Source organism: Denticeps clupeoides, chromosome 1, assembly GCF_900700375.1.
Source record: "Denticeps clupeoides chromosome 1, fDenClu1.1, whole genome shotgun sequence".
In the NCBI taxonomy this organism is placed as follows: domain Eukaryota; kingdom Metazoa; phylum Chordata; class Actinopteri; order Clupeiformes; family Denticipitidae; genus Denticeps; species Denticeps clupeoides.
The window spans coordinates 19,147,602-19,169,815 of record NC_041707.1 but is presented as its reverse complement, the minus strand read 5'-3'; the positions used below and the strand labels follow the sequence as shown (position 1 = coordinate 19,169,815).

The 22,214-nt window shown below is 42.9% G+C and overlaps 1 protein-coding gene across 5 annotated transcripts in view; it reads left to right on the top strand.

The window, feature by feature from the left end:
• sorcs2 (sortilin-related VPS10 domain containing receptor 2) overlaps positions 1 to 22,214 on the top strand; it is a 191,866-nt gene that overhangs the window by 159,370 nt on the left and 10,282 nt on the right. For 4 of the 5 annotated variants that reach the window (XM_029001653.1, XM_029001634.1, XM_029001644.1 and 1 more), the window contains exons 7-17: positions 1,096 to 1,214; positions 6,461 to 6,550; positions 10,540 to 10,719; positions 11,747 to 11,893; positions 14,622 to 14,724; positions 15,787 to 15,863; positions 18,122 to 18,213; positions 18,977 to 19,084; positions 20,595 to 20,715; positions 21,526 to 21,659; positions 21,810 to 21,938. In XM_029001653.1, the coding sequence (XP_028857486.1) occupies positions 1,096 to 1,214; positions 6,461 to 6,550; positions 10,540 to 10,719; positions 11,747 to 11,893; positions 14,622 to 14,724; positions 15,787 to 15,863; positions 18,122 to 18,213; positions 18,977 to 19,084; positions 20,595 to 20,715; positions 21,526 to 21,659; positions 21,810 to 21,938 (1,300 nt within the window). The remainder of the gene's footprint in view (positions 1 to 1,095; positions 1,215 to 6,460; positions 6,551 to 10,539; positions 10,720 to 11,746; positions 11,894 to 14,621; positions 14,725 to 15,786; positions 15,864 to 18,121; positions 18,214 to 18,976; positions 19,085 to 20,594; positions 20,716 to 21,525; positions 21,660 to 21,809; positions 21,939 to 22,214) is intronic. The other variant, XM_029001663.1, reaches the window with a different exon arrangement.

Here is a 22,214-nt window from a genome sequence, read left to right as displayed (position 1 = left end):
TTCCTTTGGGCGATGGCTTCTTCCATTTAGCTTTTTATTTTCTATCTCTGTCCCCACAAGGGTATGAGCTGATAACATATCTATGGATACAGTTTTATAGCAACTCAGATGATAACATTCAATGCTGCCTGAAAGAATCAGCACATCGTGTTTATTTCTATGGTGTGTGTAATGGTTTTGGTCCTTATTTACCAACCTTTCAATACTTATTTTTCCATTTTGAACCTCCCATAACCTCCTGGTATGTTTTGCTATTAATACGTTTGCTTAGTCTGTTAAACTGATGCTACCTTTGTTACCATACTATATAAAACCAAATATGCATTCTGCATACAAAGTAGATTTTAACGTAGGTCCATATTGGGACAATGTTGTGTCCATGTTGGGACAAATTTGAACTCTTGTTTGAACTCTTGTTCAAATTTGTTTGATGCATCCTACAAATGAAAATCACAATACACAAAATGTCTTGGGGAAGAAGGCACAAAAGCAGCATACACAAGGGACACAATACAAAACACGACTCAAGGGCCAAAAGGAAATGGAAAGAAAGAAAACAAACCCGAAGGCGTGTGGCATAAAGACAGGAACTGACACAAACACAGGGTAGGTTAAGGTTCCACATCAATGTGGCTGCACCTACTGGGTTCTTATGGAGTCCTGGTCCATCAAACCTAATTGGTTAGAGCTGGGAAGGGTCAGGACTCCATAATCAGATGCAGAAGCACCTGCTGTGATCACCTAATGGACCCTGGGTTTCACAATACTTTTTATGTATGAAGACAACACTTAGTTGGAGGTGAAAGACTGGAGGTTCATCGTTTTAAATTGAATTACAACAGTAAATACTTCCACAACAGATGCACTAATAGACAGTATCTATGCATGAGCAGTGTGGTGCCAACTCTTAAAATGCCTACAGTTTAGTATCTGAGTGAGTCAGTAACACAACTTTTATAAATCCTCTTACTTCCATTGTATATACTGAGCAGGGAGTTCATCCCTCTGTTTGACTGGATGAAGCCATGTAAGTGTCTGTGGGCCAGAGTTAAATAAATTGAGGTCAGTGTGATATCATCTCTCTCATTTCTGCAGGCTTCCTCTACGTAACGTGTCTGATCCAGAACTGCTCGGATAAGATGGTAACGGCTCAGTTCCTGGGGAAGATTGACCGCAACTCGCTGTCGGTGCAGGACGAGTACATATTTGTGAAGGTGAGAGGTGAAGACAGCTGCTCTAGGGCGGAATTTCAGATGATGTAATTAACCCCACCCCTGTCTCACTTTATCATCCCAGTGGGTGACTGGTCATATCTCTCACGGGACTGATTATCGCTGTAAAGTGCCCTTAAAGAACAGCACTGTGTGTGTGTGTGTGTGTTTGTGTGTGAGAATCACCAGGGAATATCCATACGGCCAAGGTTGATCGCGCGTGTGAGGTTAGAGGGGAAAATGTTTAAAATCTCATTAGTCCTGCTGGGAGTCACAGGCATAAAACACACACTCACACTATTATCTGTTGGGATTATCCCCACAGGACACACACTCATATCACACATGTTGTATGAATGTCATGTACTCAGGCAGACAGATATACCACAGTGATAAACAGAAATAAACAGTTTAAAACCACACATATACACAAGATACCAAAAATCTATGCAGTGAATTTGTTTGTGAAGGACTGACAGTGAAGGTCTAGGTCATCAAATCTCTAGAAACACATGCATGTGTGTGTTTGTGTGGCAGGTGTGCATGAGTGTGACTCATTCTGAGGTATCACCTCCAACACTGAGCCGTCTCCAACTAGGCCCCATTTATTAAGTGACATTTTTACTGTTTTAGTAATGGACTATGTATGTCTGAAGTGATTGTCACTGTGAAACACAGCACAGCATACAGTGCACACAACAAAATGTGTCCTATGCTTTTAACCCATCACCCTTGGTGAGCAGTGGGCCTGAGAAGCAGTGTGTGGGAACGGTTGTTTGTTTTGTGGTGCCTTGGTGCCTTGGGATTCAAACCTGCAACCTTCCGATCACAGGTCCGCTTCCTTAACCGCTAGGCCACCACACTCCACAACAGTCCCACTAACATTCAAACCCATCAAATGCACCATAAATAATACTGCATTTATTGCTGAATGTCATTTATATGTCATTCAGGTAGAGGTATAAGATGCTGGCATTGTTCAGCATAGACAGTATCTTGACAGATTTTACTTTTTTTGTGGTGTTTACCTGAGGCGCATTGCTTATTTTCTCACTATGCACCCATCCTCAAAATTACAGTTTTCTGCTGTCAGATTGGTGTTTTTTAAAATAATCTAAGATGACATGTCATTCTGACTGGTATATTACATGTTATGGCCTCACCTAATAAATAACAGAATTAGTAGGAGTCAAATGTTACTGTCAAAAATAAAGCCCATTATCTGTGGGAAAATTACTCCAGTTTAAATTGAATCACATTATTAATTACAACTACAGCACAAATCATAGTAATGACACACACACACAGTGTCTTTTTTTACTCTCCTGGATTGTCTGTGTGTGTGTGTGTGTGTGTGTAGTAAGGATCTTCAGGCAGAATTCAGCAGGATTCAGCCATTACCCAGCATCCCTCTGCTCTGTCATGTGCACTGATGTCTCCACATCTTTTCATCCTTTTCTGTTCTTGAGCTAAACCTTGTCCCTGTTGATTTGTATCGCCTCAGGTTAAGATTTCAGTTGACACTTGTTCATCCACTCCCCCCCTAATTTTGTCTCATGTCCTTTTGCCACCTCTCTCATTTTTATATACATGAATGAATTTGATCGTAAGTCATAGTGCTCCAGTATGAAGATTGTGCATGTCAATCATTGGGATCCTCTCATTTTAAAGGTTCCCGGAAAAGGAAACTGAACTGAAAAGTTCCTCTCATTTTAAAGGTTCACTGGGGCAGTGGTGGCCTAGTGGTTAAGGAAGCGGCCCCGTAATCAGAAGGTTGCTGGTTCGAATCCCGATCTGCCAAGGTACCACTGAGGTGCCGAGGTACCACACACTGCTCCCCGGGCGCCTGTCATGGCTGCCCACTGCTCACTCAGGGTGATGGGTTAAATGCAGATGACAAATTTCACTGTGTGCACTGTGTGCTGTGCTGCCGTGTATCACGTGTGACAATCACTTCACTTTCAAATGTTTTTTGCTTTTATATAAGATAAGATAAGATAAGATAAGATAAGATTATCCTTTATTAGTCCCTACAGTGGAGAGAGTGGCAGAAAGTGGACAGTTAAAAAAATAATGGCATAGACCATATGACATCTATATAATATAAAAAGTTCAATATACAAATAAATAGTCTGGGGATTTGGGGTGAGCTGGACCGCAGAGTGAAGGTAAAGGGGCCAACAAGTGCTAAACACCTCTGGGAACTCCTTCAAGACTCCTTCAAGACCTCTTGAAGCTCATCGAGAGAATGCGAAGAGTGCAAAGCAGTAATCAGAGCAAAGGGCGGCTATTTAGAAGACACTACAATATATTTCTTAGTTCTTTTAGTTCTTTCATTGTTTTGAGGCCTTCAGTGAGAATCTACCAATGTAAATTGTCATGAAAATAAACAAAACACATTGAATGCGAAGGTGTGTCCAAACGTTTGGCCTGTACTGTGTATATAACTGGAGGGCCAGCTCTTTTCTAGGATCCCCCATGGACCCATATACTGTATACACACATACACACACACACACACACACACACACACTCATGTCCCACTGCTGCTTAGTGCTGTCATGGGTGGGAGATGTTGTCCAAAAGGGATGACAGCTTAGTCATCATTCTCCTGTCACTCACCTCCTCCACTGGGTCACCAGGGGATCCTAGAACAGAGCTGGCCCTCCAGATCAGCCTGTTCAGTCTCTTTCTGTCCCCAGCAGAGATGCTACCTTCCCAGCAAACCACACTATAAAAGATGGATGAGGACACCACAGAGACAAAACACCACACAGTTGATCTAGGCAGGACCTGATGAAGTCTTAGTAGTTTCAGTGGTCCCCTTATACTATATCTGAAGTCTCTTTCTGAAAGAAAAGTGCATGGCTTCAGAACAAAGAAGGAGCGCCGCCTGTAATCAGTGATTAGAGATGAATCCAGGATGAAGTGACTCGACACCCAGGACCGTTCTTCAGGGCAATAGCTGGTCCAGTGGACAAGGTATTGGACTCCGCAGCCCTGGCAGCGTGAGTCCAGGAAGCGATCGACCGTATACGCAGAACCCGTGTCAATGATGCGGGGTGGAGGCGGAGCCAGAGCAGTTGGGTGTAGAGGAGAGGTGATGAATGGTTTGGACTGACATGGAATACAGGATCTCTCTTCCTGGCCAGTGGACTGGGGGTGATAGCCAGAGGAGAGACTGCAGGTGGTACCAATGAGACGACACAATGCCTTCCAGACAGCTGAGACAATTTGGGGTCCTGGGTCAGACTTGAGGGAACCCATGCAGACAAACCGTGTGTTTCAGGAGTAGGTTGGTTGGTGGGGGTTGGTGGGCGTGATAGAGGAAGGAAGGCTTAGGAGGGTCACCAGGTGGATGGTCTTGGAGAACTTGTCCACGATGGTCAATATGGTTTTGAGCCACTCCACGGCCAGTAGACCAGTGACAAAATGTACTGACCATCTCACTGTGGATCCGAGGGGCCAGAACTTTGTAGTACAAGGTCTGGAGGGTGTGGAGATTCATTGCGGTCTTGGCTGGCAGGGAACCTGACGCAGTTAACCAGTTCTGGGAACGGGAGGAAAGGTAATGGTTGAGTGGTGAGAAGAACCTTGCCACTCCCATTCACAAGCACTCGAGAAGCACCAGACTGGGCTCTGGCGGGGGAGAAGGAGGAGGCAGAGCATGACCGCCACTGCAGGCGCTGACGCCGGCACTTTGTGTGCATGGCACCCGGAAGCCACCTCATGCAGGCGCTGCTGCAGGCGGCCAGCCAGGACATCATATCACAGGAAGTGGCAAAGTCTGCGGGGTTAATGTTGGGCTCAGTCATTCTGTCACGCTGCAGCGAGGGGACGAGCAAATGTCGGAGGAGACATGTAACCACATTGTGAAACGGCGCAAAGAGGTGGGAGAGTCTCCACCATTTGATCTTTGAGCGCATTCATCTTACGCTGCAGCACCCATGGATGTTGACGCTCGCACACCAGGAGCAACAGACAGGACAGCATGGTTGAAGAAGGCAGGAGAGAGGATCGGGCGTTATTGGTTTAGTGAGTTGAAGGTGAGCCGAGTCGTTGTCACGATAAAGAGCAATGACTGAGCACAGACCAGCTGTCAGGATGCTGTGTGCCACCTGGTTCCGCGGTCATACCGGCTTGAGACCGAAGTCATGTGACAGTGTTTAGCACAGACAGGAAGTCAGGTTGCCATTATTCCAAAAAAAAATCAAATTAACCCATTGTTTCTTCAGAGTCTCGTAAAAAAATTTATTTGTGCTCATTTTTATATCCATCCAAAAATAATGAGATAATGTTTTGGGGGGGGGGGGGGGGGGGGGGGGGGGTGAGAAATTCTCTGGGTGGAAAACACATGAAAACCGGGAGGTTACATTTCCCCTTTAAGGGACATATTCCATATCTGACCGTCTGAGCTACTGCTCTCTGAATGGTTAAGCAGAATTACCATTTTCTGTCACCATTTCTAGCCCGGGGAGCAGTGTGTGGTTACGGTACTTTGCTCAGTGGCACCTTGGCGGCTCGGGATTTGAACCGGCAACCTTCTGCCAAGATTCTAGGATTCTAGAATCACTTCATCTACATACAGTTAACTAACAATTGGTTCGTTCTTGTTTTACCTTTGACCTCATACTAGCACCAGTTTAAAAATAGAGCCCAAAATGAAGGTTGTCCATGTCTAAAACTTTAAGATGAGCTCAGGTAGTTTAACAAGCTTTATAGAATGCTAAATGCATTATTCATGATTCATTAATTGATGTATGATTCAATGATTCTCATAAAGCCCATGAATCACATTTTGGTGCCTGGTTATACTTTCATAAAATCTGTGTTTCATAAGTTTTTCCCTCTTCTGCATCTCCCTCCCCTCTGACAGTCACTCTTTGTAAATGGTGTTTGGCCTGGTAATTTAACAGTTTACGGTGGATGCAGTCTATTTTTCTCTACTTTCAGTTTTACAGATTATGCTGTAAAACTGCAAGTAAAAAACTAGAAAACTCATTTGATCTGAGAATAACCACCAACACAACTGACAGTCCCATCGGTACACAGCTCCAAAGCATCTTGTGTTCTGAAACAAAACTCACTTATCAAAAACTGCCACACTGCTGCCCTGGGACATATTGGATCCGATTGGATTATTTTGGGCTGCTGAAACGTATGAAACACATAGAGAATTTTATTGAATGTGCACTGCGTAGGGGAACCTGTAACCTAAAACTTTTCTTGTCCCGCATCTGTGTTCACAGGTTACTACAGGGAACCGCACTAAGCACTATGTCTCGTATCGGAGGAACGAGTTCGTCCAAATGAGGTTCCCTAAATATGCACTTCCCAAGGTACGCAGTTCATAAAATAATTACAAAAATTGCATGGCATGCCAGCTAGAACTGAATGTTAGGATTATTATATGTCTTTGCAACAATGAGATGGTTAATACACAGATGATTAAAATACAACCTGAATGAAAGTGAAGTGATTGTTATTATAAAACATGTCATATCAGCTATTATTGATATTCATTCATGGAATTTCACAAGCCAAAAAAACTGTGTTGTGCAATTAACAGCAGTAGACGATGCAGTTTAGAAGGTTCTTATCAGCAAGTAAGAAGTTAAGGCCGTACAGTTGACCCCCATGTCAGGGGTAACTAATACGGTTTAAATGAATGGCATTGATTGGAGTGCAGAACTCAAGAGTCTGCCGAATACACATCTAACAGCAGTGAGGAATGTGTGTGTGTGTGTGTGTGTGTGTGTGTGTAGGACTGTTTACAGTGATACACATGTGGGGTTTGGGGGATTACCCAGAATGCTGCAGTGTTTCAAAGAGATTGGGATTTGATGAGCTGAGCTTTTGCTAAATTGATCCGGTTCTTCTCTCACATTCTCAGTCCCCTTGTTCTGAGGGGACTCCAGTATGACTCTAGCCTGTGCTAGTGTGTTAGTGTGAGATCACCTCCCTGTCAAACACAGGGAGGTGGTGCCAGATCATTCACCATACCTCAGGGCCATTCCTTTCCCAGCACGTGCAGGCCCTGCTTCTGCATGGCCCTACTGATGCGTCCTGTGTCCATCCCTGTCGGCCACATATTGCAGGGCTATACCGTCAGGGCACATGCAGCCCCTGCCACTGCACCTCCCTTTCTTCAGCATCTGTAGGGATGAGCATGGCCTGTCCCTGCACGTCCTGGTTTTCCCCACCTGGTGTCCGTAGCATGAAACTCTCCCAGGACCAGCTACCCAGCGATCTCCGGCCTCCCACTGTCACCTGTACTCCAGGATATCGGGTGCGCTTCTTCCATGTCTCTCTCCCCTTCTGCCTTTTTTCTTTGCCTGCTTTGCTTCTGGTTTGGGTGGCTGCATTCTGTCACGACTTGCAAGGGAGCAAGACATCATTTGGGGAAAAAGTCAGAGTGATTGTCATACACAGCACAGAACATGGTGACACAACGAAATGTGTCCTCTGCTTTTAACCCATCACCCTTAGTCATGCCCGGGGAGCAGTGTGTGGGGACAGTGCTTTGCTCAGTGGCACCTCAGTGGCATCTTGGCAGATTGAGATTCGAATCGACAACCTTCTGATTACAGGGCCGCTTCCTTAAGGCCACCACTTAAGACATAAATAAGTTTAAAAAAAGTGTATGTGTAAAAATCTTCTCATGCATGTTTTACCACACGTATTTTAAAAGGTCAAAGTTGTGTTCACCGTGCCAAGAAAAGTTTTTATCATATCAACTTTATTAATGATACTCATTAATTGAATTTCACAAACCTAAAAAAACTGTGTTGTGCAATTAACAGCAGTAGACGATGCAGTTTAGAAGGTTCTCATCAGCAAGTAAGAGGTTAAGGCCGTACAGTTGACCCCCATGTCAGGGGCAACTAATGGAATATAAATGAATGGCATTGATTGGAGTGCAGAACTCAAGAGTCTGCTGCATACACACCTAACAGCAGTGAGGAATGATTGTGTGTGTGTGTGTGTGTGTGTGTAGGAGTGTTTACAGTGGTACACATGTGGGGTTTGGGGGATTACCCAGAATGCTGCAGTGTTTTAAAGAGATTGGGATTTGATGAGCTGAGCCTTTTGCTAAATTGATCCGGTTCTTTTCTCACATTCTCAGTCCCCTTGTTCTGATGCCTGTGCTAGTGTGTTAGTGTGGGACGTGGATAGCGGTTGAGTGGGAAGCGGCTTGGTGGAAGCCCTTTAGCCATGAATGATGATGACGTGTGACGTGCATCTTGTTGGATCTGTCCTGTGAAAACAGTCCTGTGAAGAGACACCTTTTGTTTTGTGTCTTTTGTGTTGAGCTCTGTAAATAGCTGGCAATTTGGTGTGATGTGTGTGAGGCTTACAAATACACAAACACTTCGAAAGAAGTGAAAACTCTCTCTCGCTCACACACACACATATTGTCACTTGCTCTTACTGAAAAGATGTGATTTGACTGAGCAAACAGCTCTTGCTCTTGTCAGCTGTAAAACATGCACTCATAATAGGAGCATATAGTCTTTCTTTTTCACACACACACAGAAACACAGACACAGGGGCATCAAGCTGATGTGAGGTACATAGGATGTCCTGTCACACAGATAGCCAGGCTATGGACGCTGTGATGGATGGATGGATGGATGGATGGATGGATGGATGGATGGATGGAGGGGGTTTGAACCCAAAACTGACTACATGAGGGCAATATGGACGTTTTTTTTTTTTTTTGTGAGGATGTAGGGTGGTAACTCATCTGTATTTAAATATATGGCAACTTTTCTAACATCCTTGAAGTTCATCATGAGACCTCTTTCACACACACACATACACACGCTTATTTCTCATACTTTTTTCACTTTCAGTTCGCTCTCTCCCATGGTCCCAGATTACATTAGCAGGCCCACTGAGGACTCGGGAGGCACTTTGAATAAAAGCCTGTCTCCTTCATTCTCTGCTTGTTCATCTGCTTCATCAAGTTATTTTTACCTTCTTTTATTCACCCCCCCCTCCATTTAATCAGACAAATTGTCTCATGCAACAAAGGGGAACAATACATTTCATTCATTTGTCTTTGTTTATTCCCTGTGCATTTCCGACTGGCCTCTTGGTGACATTTTTTTTTTTAATGGTCCCTCAGTGTCTTGTTTATGAATTTACTGCTGAATGTGTATTCAGAAGAGGGTTATAAAACATAATGGACTCTACCTTGTCATATTATTTTAAGAAGACTATTTAACACTGATTTAACCCAGACTTTTCTGATTTGTAAAAAATTATATAAAAGTGATGAAGTGCATGACTGCATACACTCACCCACACACACACACACACACACACACACACACACACACACACACACACACACACACACACACTTTATCTGTTGTTTGCTCTATGTGCTGCAGCTTTCTTGGCAGATCTCCCATCAGTGTCAAAGCCCCCCTCTCTTGTCTGAGGATGTTGTGCTGCTCTCATGAAGTGCTGTGCTCCTTCCCACGCAAACACACACACAGACACATTTATGGCATTCACACCACACTATATATACACACACACACACACACAGTCAATTTAAATTGACCTCCTGTATTCATCTGCCCAATTATGTATCTGCCCACACAGCCAATCTTGTCTGTAACACACAAGCGCACAGTCAGGCATCAGTGTGTGAAACACGCTCTGCGCGGCTTCAGTATGTCTTTCCTCTGCATCATAAAGACCTGAAATCCCAGCCTGGTTCTCCCTGCTTATGCTGGAGCTGTCGTTTCTTTCTCTCTGTCTCCTTCCGTGGTGTTGCTGCGTGGTTAATGGTCTATTTATCGTCCTTGTGATGTACTCAGAGACCATAACCCCAAAAAGGAATGGCCTCAAGGGGTGAGAAGCTGCGCTCCTGTCGGTGTGAGGGCTGCTTTCAGAGTAAGAAGGCACAGTGAGCTCCCCGAACATCACGGCTGAACGATGCGAATTCACAGAGGCAGCAGCAGAGCGGAGTGAGATCATTTAATTCACACACCCGCCACTGCAGACATCTTCATGTTCCGGTTGAAGCTGCTGTCTAATGAGAGTTCTCACACACGGATAGTCAGACTGGCACACACACACACACACTGGTACATCACACAGTGGGATGAAGAGTTCAAACACAGAGATAAAACCTTACAAATATGCAGAATGTGCATACACGCTGGGAGAGATTTCAGAGGCACTTTATAAGGCCTGTGGGCTCACACCTCCAAGTTTCCATGCTCTGTTGGCACAGGTTTCCTACCGCATCTGAGGCAGTATGGCGATTTTACAGTAAAAGTCATGTCTTTCTTTCTTTCTTTTACTACAGGATGTGCAGATTGTGAGTACGGATGAGAACCAAGTCTTCCTGGCCCTTCAGGAATGGTACCAAACAGACACTTATAACCTGTACCAGTCAGACCCTCAGGGCGTGTACTACTCTCTGGTGCTGGAGAACGTCCGCAGCACCAAGCAGCCTGAAGAGAGCGTCCTCACTGACATTCTGGAGGTTAGCTGCCCCTGCCTGGACCCACCACACACCATGGCGCTACTTCATTTGCTAGATCTGTATTCTTGTGGTTCCTTGTGAGGAGAAAAGCGTAATCTGCTATACTGACGGCTGTGTAATTGCTGATTATATTCACCCCTCAGTACTGCAGCTTTTTTGAATTCTAATGCATTTTAATTCAAAAGAACTTGTGCAATTTGATGCACTGTGATGCAAACCACACACAAACATTTTTAAAAGGTACATTTTTTAAAAGGTACATACAGGGACAGTAGTTACAGGGACAGTACCCCCCTGGAGACACTTAGGGTTAAGTGTCTTGCTCAGGGACACAATGGTAGTAAGTGGGATTTGAACGTGGGTCTTCTGGTTCATAGGCGAGTGTGTTACCCACTAGGCTACTATCACCCTGTGAGGTAGCTTCTGGTTTTGAGGTATTGCAAATAATACTTTTTTGGCAGAGTATTTAATCAATGTAGTTGTTTAACTCATTCTGAAGTTTGCATTGCATTATACTCTATATATGTGTGTGTCTGTCTGTCTGTGTAGGTGTGTGTGTGTGTGTGTGTGTGTGTGTGAGAGAGAGAGAAAGAGAGAGAGAGAGATAGACAGAGAGAGAAAATGCCTTGTGTATCACTTCTGTACCAAGATTAGGTGGGCAGCCTTTTGGAGGTTCTGCCCCTAAGGCAGTGATTGTCATAAAACTAATCCAGCAGCCTGCTGCCCTTCAAGTGGCTCAGCGAGAAGCAACCATACTACAGTGCTCCATCAATATCACAGTGGTCATGAACTAACTGCCACCATCAGAAAATAAAACCTGCAATACATATGTAATACAGCACACCAAACAGACCTATTCATCTTTTGACATAGTTTTGGTCAAAGACCCTGGTCTTCAACCCAGATGGCTGGATAAGAATGTGGGATAAAAATGTATATGTGATATCATACACACTTACACCGATTGTAATTGCACAGTGTTTGATGAAGATTTAACACTCCTTGCTGCCCCCCTGCCCATTCTCAGGTCCGAGGCGTCAAAGGCGTCTTCTTGGCCAATCAGAAAGTGGACGGCAAAGTGACAACTCTCATCACATACAACAAAGGGCGAGACTGGGAACCCCTGAATCCACCCACCAACGACATGAATGGCAAACCAGTGAACTGCAAACCGGTAAAAGTGACCTTTTCTGTGAGAGTTCTGCTGGTTTAAACACATCCTAAAATATGAGCCATAGTTGACTCATCTAATTAATATTCATTGTTTCCAAATTGATTTGATGGGGTTAAATGGCAAGTGACTATTACTGGAAGCTGTATCCGTTTTTTCACACTTTCCATCAAATAGATCCATCCTTAGCTACAACTCATGCCAGGCTGTTTTATCATGCAGAACCTATGCCTGCACCATGAGTTGCATGCTAAACCATCGCGTCTTCAACTAAAAGTTTTCAAAAGCTAAAAAGTTTCTGAAGCTATTTGTGCTCATAAAATGGGACAGTGCTTTTAAAGCACACTGCATGATTAGAAACAAGGAGATTCAAATTTAAGATTGTCTGGTGAGATACTAGCAGTTATAAAAGTTGACAATAAACAGTGTCATTTGGAAGTCACAGTGATGAGATATATGAGATATTGTCACAATTCCTCTCAGTCATTTAAAACATGACTAACTACGATGTCATTAATTTCAATGTCATGATCTGTCAAAAAATGATGCTCTCTAATATGTCAGATAGAGGCATAGTTCAAGCAGGTAAATATTTCTGTGTGTGGTGTGAGTATTAACAAGAAAGGGCTGAAGTCGTCCAGAATAAGGAAGTAAGGTGCATGACAGCTGTCATTCATCGACATGGGCACCTGACATTTTAAACTTTGTTTATGAAAAGATCTATAAAGTTAATCTTCTGGAGGATGCAATTAATGACACTCTAATGATGTGTGTGTGTATTCAGACAAAAAAAAATCCTGTATTTTATTTATTATTTTTAAATCCTGAAAACAACATGCCCCATGCGCTGGACCTGCCTTGAAAATAGGGTTCCTGGAAAAATTCTAGTTGACAGGGGGAGTTAGAATTTACTGCTCTTTGTGTACTTTGAAATGTTTTAGGCATTTGTACTCTCACTGGTTATCCTGGAATGGAAGTCCTGTTCGATAATTTTTTGAGACAATGTTTTTGACTCTATACACAACCAGACGATGTTCTGTAACTGCAGCTTTAATCTGAGGGCATTAACATCCAAATCAGGTGAACAATGTTGAAATGACAACAGTTTGTATATGCACCTCCCCCTTTTTATGGGGCAGGTAGAATGGGGTCAATGTCGCAATATTTGTGGACCTATCAGAATATGTCTGGGCAGTAAGTGAAGGAGTGGATTTGTTTCAATGTTAAGTGGAGTCATAAGTCGCACAACTGACAAGCTGAGGATGTTAAATTGAGAATATCGCTAAATGTCTGGATACTTGACACTAGTGATCCAAAAAACACATATCTCAATCAGATACTGTCAGCGAGATGACTCGTTCATTAATCAGCAATAAAATCCATTCTCACTGACGAACAGGCGCATACAGACAGACATGCACACACAAAATCCAAAATTCAGGAGAAGGTGGATGAAGCCATCAGACAGACACATAATGAAAAATCGATCTGTCTCTGGCTACACCTTGCTTTCACTCTCCCTCCCTCCCACTCCTCCCCTCTCTGTCGCTCACTCCATTTATTTCTCTTCATTTTTTGGGGTTTTTGAGACAAGAACAGATATGACTTTTTCAGTTTGGGCTCTGATACTAAAGGACCACCATTACAACAGGTTCACACATCATTTATCCTCAATCATCTATCATCTCACACACTACACATTTTTCCATTTGTTCCGTTGCTGTGATTGTTGCTATGATCCATATATTCTTACATCAAACCTGTTTATTGTTTACAGATAAGAGGGAGACATTTGGAAAAGTCTAATTAATGTATATGTCCAACAAAAAATGACAATACATGCATGACAGAAATGATTTTAAATCAAACTTCTCAAAGTCAGAGTGACACACCCAGATAAAATGAATCAAGATGCTCCTGTTTGTAGAAGGTCAGTTGGACCTATAGTTGTTTTTGGCAGCCTGTTTTTATTTTTAGTTTTAGTCTAGTCTTTGCATAAAGCTGTTGTTTTAGTTTTTAATAGTCACTTACATATGCATTTTTCGTCTAGTCAAGTTTCAGTCGACTAAAAGTCTTAGCGTTTTAGTCACATTTTAGTCAGAATTATCCATGACTTTTTCAGTCTAGTTTTAGTCAATGAAATTTGTATTTTACTTTGGATCAGATGGGAGACAATATTACATGATATATTTCTCTATAGTTATAACATGACCCACATTGTCTTTGTCACGCACTTGGTGGTAACATTGCTAAACTCTCTGGTTCGAATTGAAGCTACGCAATTTAATAAATCTTGATGTTAAATACAAAATGTCCATTTATTCCAATACAGCACATAGCAAATATCACCAGTTAGTTCAGCAGTAGGCAGCACAGGAAACAGTCCTCCTTAAAGCATCGCGTGAGTTATGGTGTAAGCGCTCATTCAAGCCGTCCCGTAAGCGTTCGCGTAAGCGGTCAAACACCTACCAACAACATAGAGTTTTTATACCTTTATACCTGAAACAGTTGGGTGTTCCACCTAGAACCTTTACAACCTTTAACAATATGGCTACAATAATACTTACATGTCTGTTAAAATGGCCTTGTTAAGCGATGACTGTAGAGTGACTAAACTGTTTCTTCTTTTGGGATGCAGAGCAGCCATTTTTCAATGCAAACAGGATTTGAGGAACAGAATCAAATTCAGTTTGTTTCACACGCATTAATGCAGTCTGTATCTCTGTTTTAGCCTGAGTGTCAGCTGCACCTTCACCTGCGCTGGGCAGACAACCCCTACGTTTCAGGAACGGTCCACACTAAAGACTCAGCGCCTGGCCTCATCATGGGTGCAGGTAGGTGCCATCCAGTACAACAGAACGGAATCAACTGAAAAGGAACAAATTGTCTGATTTGCGGGTCAGGAGAAAAATGGAGCATTCAATCATCAAACACTGGACGCATCCTCATCAGATGCAGCAGTAACCTGCAGTCATTCAGTTTTCACAATACTGAAATCTCAAAAATACTGAGCAGAATCGATATTTAGTACATTTGTTGTGTTGGGCTTGGGATTTCAGCCAAAATTTGAGTGGGTTGTTTTATGAGATCCGATGGTAATTACACTATAAGAGATGTGTTGTAAAGGCTTAACTACATAACTATGGACCCCAACATGAAAAACTAATTATTTTTGATGAAATTACTAACATTGTGAGGTCATTGAATCTTTCCTAAGGCATAAAGACAAAGACACTCGGGGTCTATCTGCCTTTTTTAGGGCCCTGTGGGATGCTCCTCAGTGAATAAAGCAGGCCCGTGTGAAAGAGCTCCCCCTTCCTGGCAAAATGGCCCCACTGAAAACCAGACCCACTGCCTATGTAGGGCAAGCAGAGTGAAGGCTTTTTGGCGTGAGTGAGTGAGGGTGTGTGAAATAGTGTAAATGGGCCACTGCATCCCAAGAGACAGCCATCACCAACTATCACTCCCTCTTGCCCTCTCCCACACTCTCTCCCCTTTTTCTGCATCTCCATCCTTCATACTGTCATAACTGTAACTTTCTCTCCATCTCTCTCCACATCCCCCTCTCTGCCAGAGTTTTTTAAAACCAGGCAGTGCATTAAGCAGATGAGCAATATTTCATACGCGCTATACTCCTACACGATCTCTTTCTTTTCCTCCGCTTTTTTCCCCCAAAAAATCAGAGACTGAGGAAGGGAGGTGTATGTCTCTGCAGCTTGGGGAGTGTTGAATTTCTTCAACCTTTGTAATTCTCCCTGTCTGGCCTTCTTGTCTCCATTGAAATGTTCCTCATTAGCATCAGCACTAGAATTTGACATTTAGTGCAATAAGCTATGCTAATCTTTAAAAACCATTTAAGCATGAACACCCCCCCCCCTTCTTTTTTGCTCTCGCAGGTAACATTGGCTCTCAGTTGGTGGAGTACAAAGAGGAAATGTACATCACTTCAGACTGTGGCAGGACCTGGAGACAGGTGAGGCACTAAAAGAGTCTAGGTCAAATTTCCATACCTCATGTATCCGTGTAACTCATGAACTCCATGAACTTCATGTAACTGTGAACTCCAGATTTTTTATGAGCCACCTACATCAGAAAACTTGGGAGAAAACCTGTTCTGAATTTTAGCCCCTTGTGACTTATTACAATTAGACAATCCCCATACCAGTATCTCCACCCACAGGCTATGAACTATTATATAGCCCCTTTGACATTGGAGGAACTCTTTAAAACTTCCCAAATCTATTGTCAGAAGGCCCTTTTTTGTGTGTTTACACCATAGGAACTTGAAACAATTGTTGATCTAGACATTCCTAACTTAGCTCCAAATACCCTAGGAGCTGCCAGTGTCATACGTGTACACAATTTCAACATTTAGTCGTGCAATGACACACTAGTGCTCTCAGTTATGTTTGTGAGGAAAAAAGTTCCCGGGGAAGCTCCCCAGGTGACTGTGTTCCTGGAACTACTTGCCTGAAAGCACCTTATATCTTTAGAAGACGGAGTGTGGGGTGAGCAGAGACTTATTAGCATTTAAAAGACCAGTCAATAAATCCTTTTTGGTGTATTGAACAAAGCATATCAAAGATATTTCAGACCCCAGTGAACTGTGCAAACGCTTGAATTTCACAACATCCAAAACAAATTTTGCCAAATTATTAATTATCTATTTTAAATCAGAAGAGAATAACATTGAGGGATGTTGCTTTCTTTTGAAAGCCATGACATCATTAATCAGATTGTGTGGAAATTATTATTATTTCTTAGGAGGGGGTGTTTACCTGAGTGCAGAATTGGTCAGAGATTCTACAAATTGTGCAGTTTTGCATGCTTACGTAGCCACACAATTGCCCTGTTGATGTGGCAGAAGTAACGCTGGCTTATAAGCAGTACCTTCATGGGGGCTTTATGCCTGAACATGGCTGGCAAAGTTAAAAAAGGCAAGTGAAACAGTGGAGCTGCTCACCATTTAAAGGTTTTCACTTGGCAGATACTTTTGTTCAAAGTGACTTGAAAAGAATGTAGAGCTGTTAAGAGTCAAAATGTCTCTGCACAAAGGTAGCATCAGAACAAGTGGCAGGAGCTGAACACTTTTACAGGAAGTGCTATAGTGAATTTGACTAAATTCACTTGTTACACCCATTTATGGACTTCATCCAAAATGTAGATCATTCTGAAGAGATTGAGGTATGAAAAACTAATCTGCATTTTTTTCATTGATACCACTGGGAGTAAATTGTGTTTGTTGTCTGTTTTATTTAGTGCATATATGTGTTATGAATGAATATATATTTTGTATATTTTTCATCTACTCTCTTTATTGCATGTGTTTTTATATTAACTTGCAAAAGCAAAAAAAGAAACTCTCGAATGGCTGAAAAAAAAAAATATATATATATATAAAGTATGCAAGGACAAATGGAAAAACTAGATCAAAAGAGATAATTAAAAATGTGACAGAGAAATGTGGCTATAAACTATATAAATGTATAAAAACAGGTAAATATGTCAGTCAGGACAGACATGACTTTGAATCCTGGCTCCAACTTTGTGTGTGTGGAGTTGTGTGTCTCCATGTTCTCTCCATGTTGGTGCCGTTTTTCTCCTGGTGTTCCAGTTTCCACCTGCCACCTGAAGGCATGCATGATGTGTGTGTGTGTGTGTGTGTGTGTGTGTGTGTGTGTGTGTGTGTGTGTGTGTGTGTGTGTGTGTGTGTGTTTTTGTGTGAGTGTGTGTGCGCGCCCTGCAGTGGGTGCCCCACCTTGTGCCCAATGTCCTGGGATGATTCTAGCTTATGGATATTTAGTGAGTGAGGGAAACATTTAATATGTATATTTGCAATATACCTATTAAAAATAGAAGACAATTCGCAGAATGAATCCTATGATTCTGTAAATGCTAAATTAAATCACTCTACCAGTCAGTGGACTGACATTCCGAAACATTAAAAAGAATATTCCTGTCTTCATGGAACGTTACATATTTTATCTGTAGGCTTGTCTTTGACTCTCAGTGGAACCGGTGTCTCTGAGGCTCTTTCAATCTCCTCCCCCTCCGCTCAGCGTGGAGTCGTACAAGGAGAAAAAAGAGAATATTTGATATTTTTCCTTTGAATCGGAAGGTTCTTTATGCCACATTCCCTTCTTTCTGACACTCTCTGACGCCCTCTCATTTTCAGCTCCTCCCTCCCCCCTAATCCTGGGCTCTCTCCTGCCATTTGTGTGTCTGCGTTAGGTTTTTGAAGAAGAGCATCACATACTGTACCTGGATCATGGAGGAGTCATTGTAGCCATCAAGGACACATCAATTCCTCTTAAAGTCCTGAAGTAAGATCTAACACACATACTCACACACACAGACACGCACACAGTGAGAGAGAGTCTTGTGTAACCTACGTGTGCACCAGGAGTGTCAAAATGGCCAGAAATCTGTCACTCAACCCTTGGCGGCCCCTCTTTGGTTGAGTTGGCATCCCAATAAAGATAAACTCCAGTCAACTTTATTTTAATGAGGGATGACATTCTCGGGAGCAGTGCTCAGTTTTCAGTGTGCTACCTGGCAGCCAGTCATTTTAATGAATGACATATCTAGGGTATTTGGGCAGGTGCTACGTAACACACAGAGCATTGGCAGCGCATGCGAATTTCAGGTCAGGTTGTTCACCAACCATAATACTGGAAGTAAATAGCTGATAATCAATCTGCAAATTTTCTTTGGTAACATCTGTGCTGCCAAGACACCTACAGCAGAGATTTTGTGTGTGATGTTGACTGACAGCGTGTAAGCATGGGGTATTACAGGCAAAGAAATTAGTGGGAAACGGAGGCACAAAAGGGAGATGGGACCCTGGGTGTGACATATAGACAAAAGCAGGTGTAAAATCAACCATGAGGAAGCAGGGAGTATGAGAGCTGTCAGTCATTGGGCTTTATAACTTTTTTAATGTTCATCTTTTTGTTGAAAAAAATTCATACCAACAAAAGGACTGCATGGGTAACTAGCAAGCAGGCTTGTTAAACAAAATGATCTCCTGCCACTCCTGGTGCTAATGTAAAGCAAGACTGCAGCTTCCATTGTTCTCTCTTATAGATTCAGCATTGATGAAGGGTGGACATGGAGCACACACAGCTTCACTAACACATCTGTGTTCGTGGACGGCCTCCTCAGCGAACCAGGAGACGAGACACTAGTTATGACGTGAGTTCAGTGTTTTCCAAACTAACATATTCTGTGTGAAGTAACGATCTTTTTAAAGTCTGTGTCCTTGGCATTGTCCGAAACTACTTCCTGTACGTCTATACCTAAACGGTCAGCTTAGCTGGGGCTACAGTTTAAAGCTGTAATTGTGATTTAAAAAGTGGAAATTATGGGTTTCAGAATGCATATGCAAGTTTATTCAAACAATTAATGAACGGAAACAGGAACGTAGCCCCCAAAACAAGCAGAACTTTATCCTGGCCTAATGGTTAAAGAAGCGGCCCCGTAATCAGAAGGTTGCCGGTTCGAATCCCGATCCGCCAAGGTGCCACTGAGGTGCCACTGAGGTGCCCACTGCTCACTCCTGGTGATGGGTTAAATGCAGAGGACAAATTTCACCGTGTGCACTTTCACTTTCACAACGCAGGCTGTATTTGTAGCATCCTGCGTCAGTGCAATGACAGTAAAGGCATAACTAACTAACATAACTAATTAGGCAGGTACACATAGATAATGAGATGCGAGGAATGACTGGAAGGAACTCCACATAATGTCAGAGGGCAGGAAGCTTAACAGGCAAAAAGACAAAATCCCCTCTGGCAATAGTTCCATATTAGTGGTACCCTCAGCCATCCAGGACGTCTCACACACATGAACATGGGGATGCATTTCCATGGCTGTTACTAGAAACTAATGAATAATGTTAGAGCATACCTATAGATAAAATCTGCAAGGGTATAATGTTGCAGTGATACTGGTGGTGATAATATCAGTTTGCCCAGCTCATGAACACTAAAGAAGTTTGTGAGCACAGATACTCTACCAAAGACTCATTCAGATACAGATGACCTTATACCATGCATATAGCTTGCTGATTTTGTAAAGAATTGGAAAAAAACGAACAGCCTGCCCGTTGCTGAGCGCATGAGCAGGTGTTTACTGGCAAATTGTTCAGTCAGTAGAAGTGCGTTCTGGGTCTTTGAGCGTGACCCTTGTGTCTCATCCCAGACGAGCTGTTGAGCATTTAACACACAGAGCAGAAGGTGGAGTTGGCGGGTGGGCTGTCATGTTCCTGACTGTCTGTGTGTGGGAGTGGGCTGGTGGTCAGCAGGTGGCCTTGCCTCTTCAGCAATCAGACCTTTTCTCTTTTCGTCTGTCAGAGGGAGCCCTCTAGTGCCACTCATGGGAAGTGTGTTCAGTTTGAGCACATGGCCTTCCTGACAGTAACTGGGGTTTCCTTTGTATGTGGCTTTGAAAAGGTCTGCAACAGCAGGCCTGCGGGTAATTGTGATATGCTGGGTAATTGTGTTTTTGGCTGAGTGGAGTGAAACTGGGCTTTTTCATGATTGCCGGCTTTTAATGATCTGCAGACTTCCCCGAAGGCAAGATGCCATTTTTTTTACCTTGGAAGCGGAGCCTTCTGCTCTCCTCATGAATGATTGGAGTATTGCTTTAGTTCAAGGTCATGGTTTAAGATGTATGGGTGAAGGACTTTTCTCCCTTCCTATAGAGTGTTTGGCCACATCAGCTACCGCTCAGACTGGGAACTGGTGAAGGTGGATTTCCGACAGTCCTTCCCCAGGCAATGCACTGAGGCTGACTACGACTCCTGGAAACTCACTGACCTGCAGGTGAGAGAAACACACTGAGAGAAACATGTCAACACCAATGCAAATGTATATTTCTTTTACATATACATGTCTTTTACATTTGTCTTTTGGGACAGTGGTTGGCCTAGTGGATAAGGAAACGGACCCTTAATCGGAAGCTTATCTTTCACTTTCACCTTGTAGTTCGAAATTATATCATTAGAACTCCACACACTGGCTAAATAAAAAATAAGAATTATCTTTCACGCCTAATATTTTAGCATTGACTTAATGTAAATTAACCAGGTAACAACAGTTTGGTTTATTTATATTGTGTCAATGCTAAAATGTGACAGATTACTTACATTTATGTCAAGTTTAGCCAGTGTTCACTTTTTACAGTTAGACAGTGGGGATGACAGTGAGTTCCTATGTACTTACTGGCTGCTTTACATGAACATCTCAGGAAGCTGGTTATGACCAGGCCAACAGGCTGCAGAGAAGCCACACTGGAAAATAAGGGAACACCGGCTAAAAATATTGAGGTAATCTGTCACACCCAATATTTTAGCATCAATGTAATATAAATAAACCATACAAACATGCTGTTACCTGGTTTATTTACATTACAGCAATGTTCAAATATTTGGTGTGACAGATTACTTCAGGTTTTTCAGTTCACTTTTTACAGTGCATGAAGGTAAAGAGAGGCCGCAATGAAGAAGTGTATATAAAAATGATGATGAAATGTACTAAAATAAAAAAATTGGTAAAGGGTCAACGTTTTCTGAGAGTTTGCCAGGTACCATTAATGAGTGTTTTTACCCTTAATATTTCTTCTGGTCCCTTCAGGGAGAGAAGTGCATTATGGGACAGGAACGGAGCTACAGGAAGCGTAAAGAATCTGCATTGTGCATCAAAGGGAAGAGCTATACGTCAGCCCTAATGTCCAAACCTTGCCAGTGTACAGAGAAAGACTTCAACTGGTAGGAAATTACAGTATTGTCATTCATCTGCTAATGTTGAGTGATTAAATACAGGTTCAGTTCTGCAGGAGGAAGGCAGGAATAGCATGAGTGACACTCTTATTCTATAGATGAACTTTCCATGCAATGTGTGTGTCTGTTTGCACCCAGTGATTATGGCTTTGAGCGAGCTCAGAGTCTGAAAGCCGAGGGCGATCGTTGCTTTGCTGATTTCTGGCACGACCCAGATGCCCCGCCTGACGACTGTCACCTAGGACACACCTACGAATCCAGCACAGGGTAAGAGGCAGAGAAGTGTGTGTACACCGCCCTCTCGACTCACACGGGGAAGGAGGACAGCTCTCTCACACACACACACACACACACACACACACACACACACACACAGAGAGCTGTGTTAAGTAGAGCATGACACAGGCCAGTACTGGCAGATGCCCTGTACCTTTCATTAAAACCAGCCAGCATGCTGACCTGTCACACACACACACACACACACACACACACACACACTCACTCTCTCTCTTTCCCCTTAGCCTACTTACTCTGTCAGACATC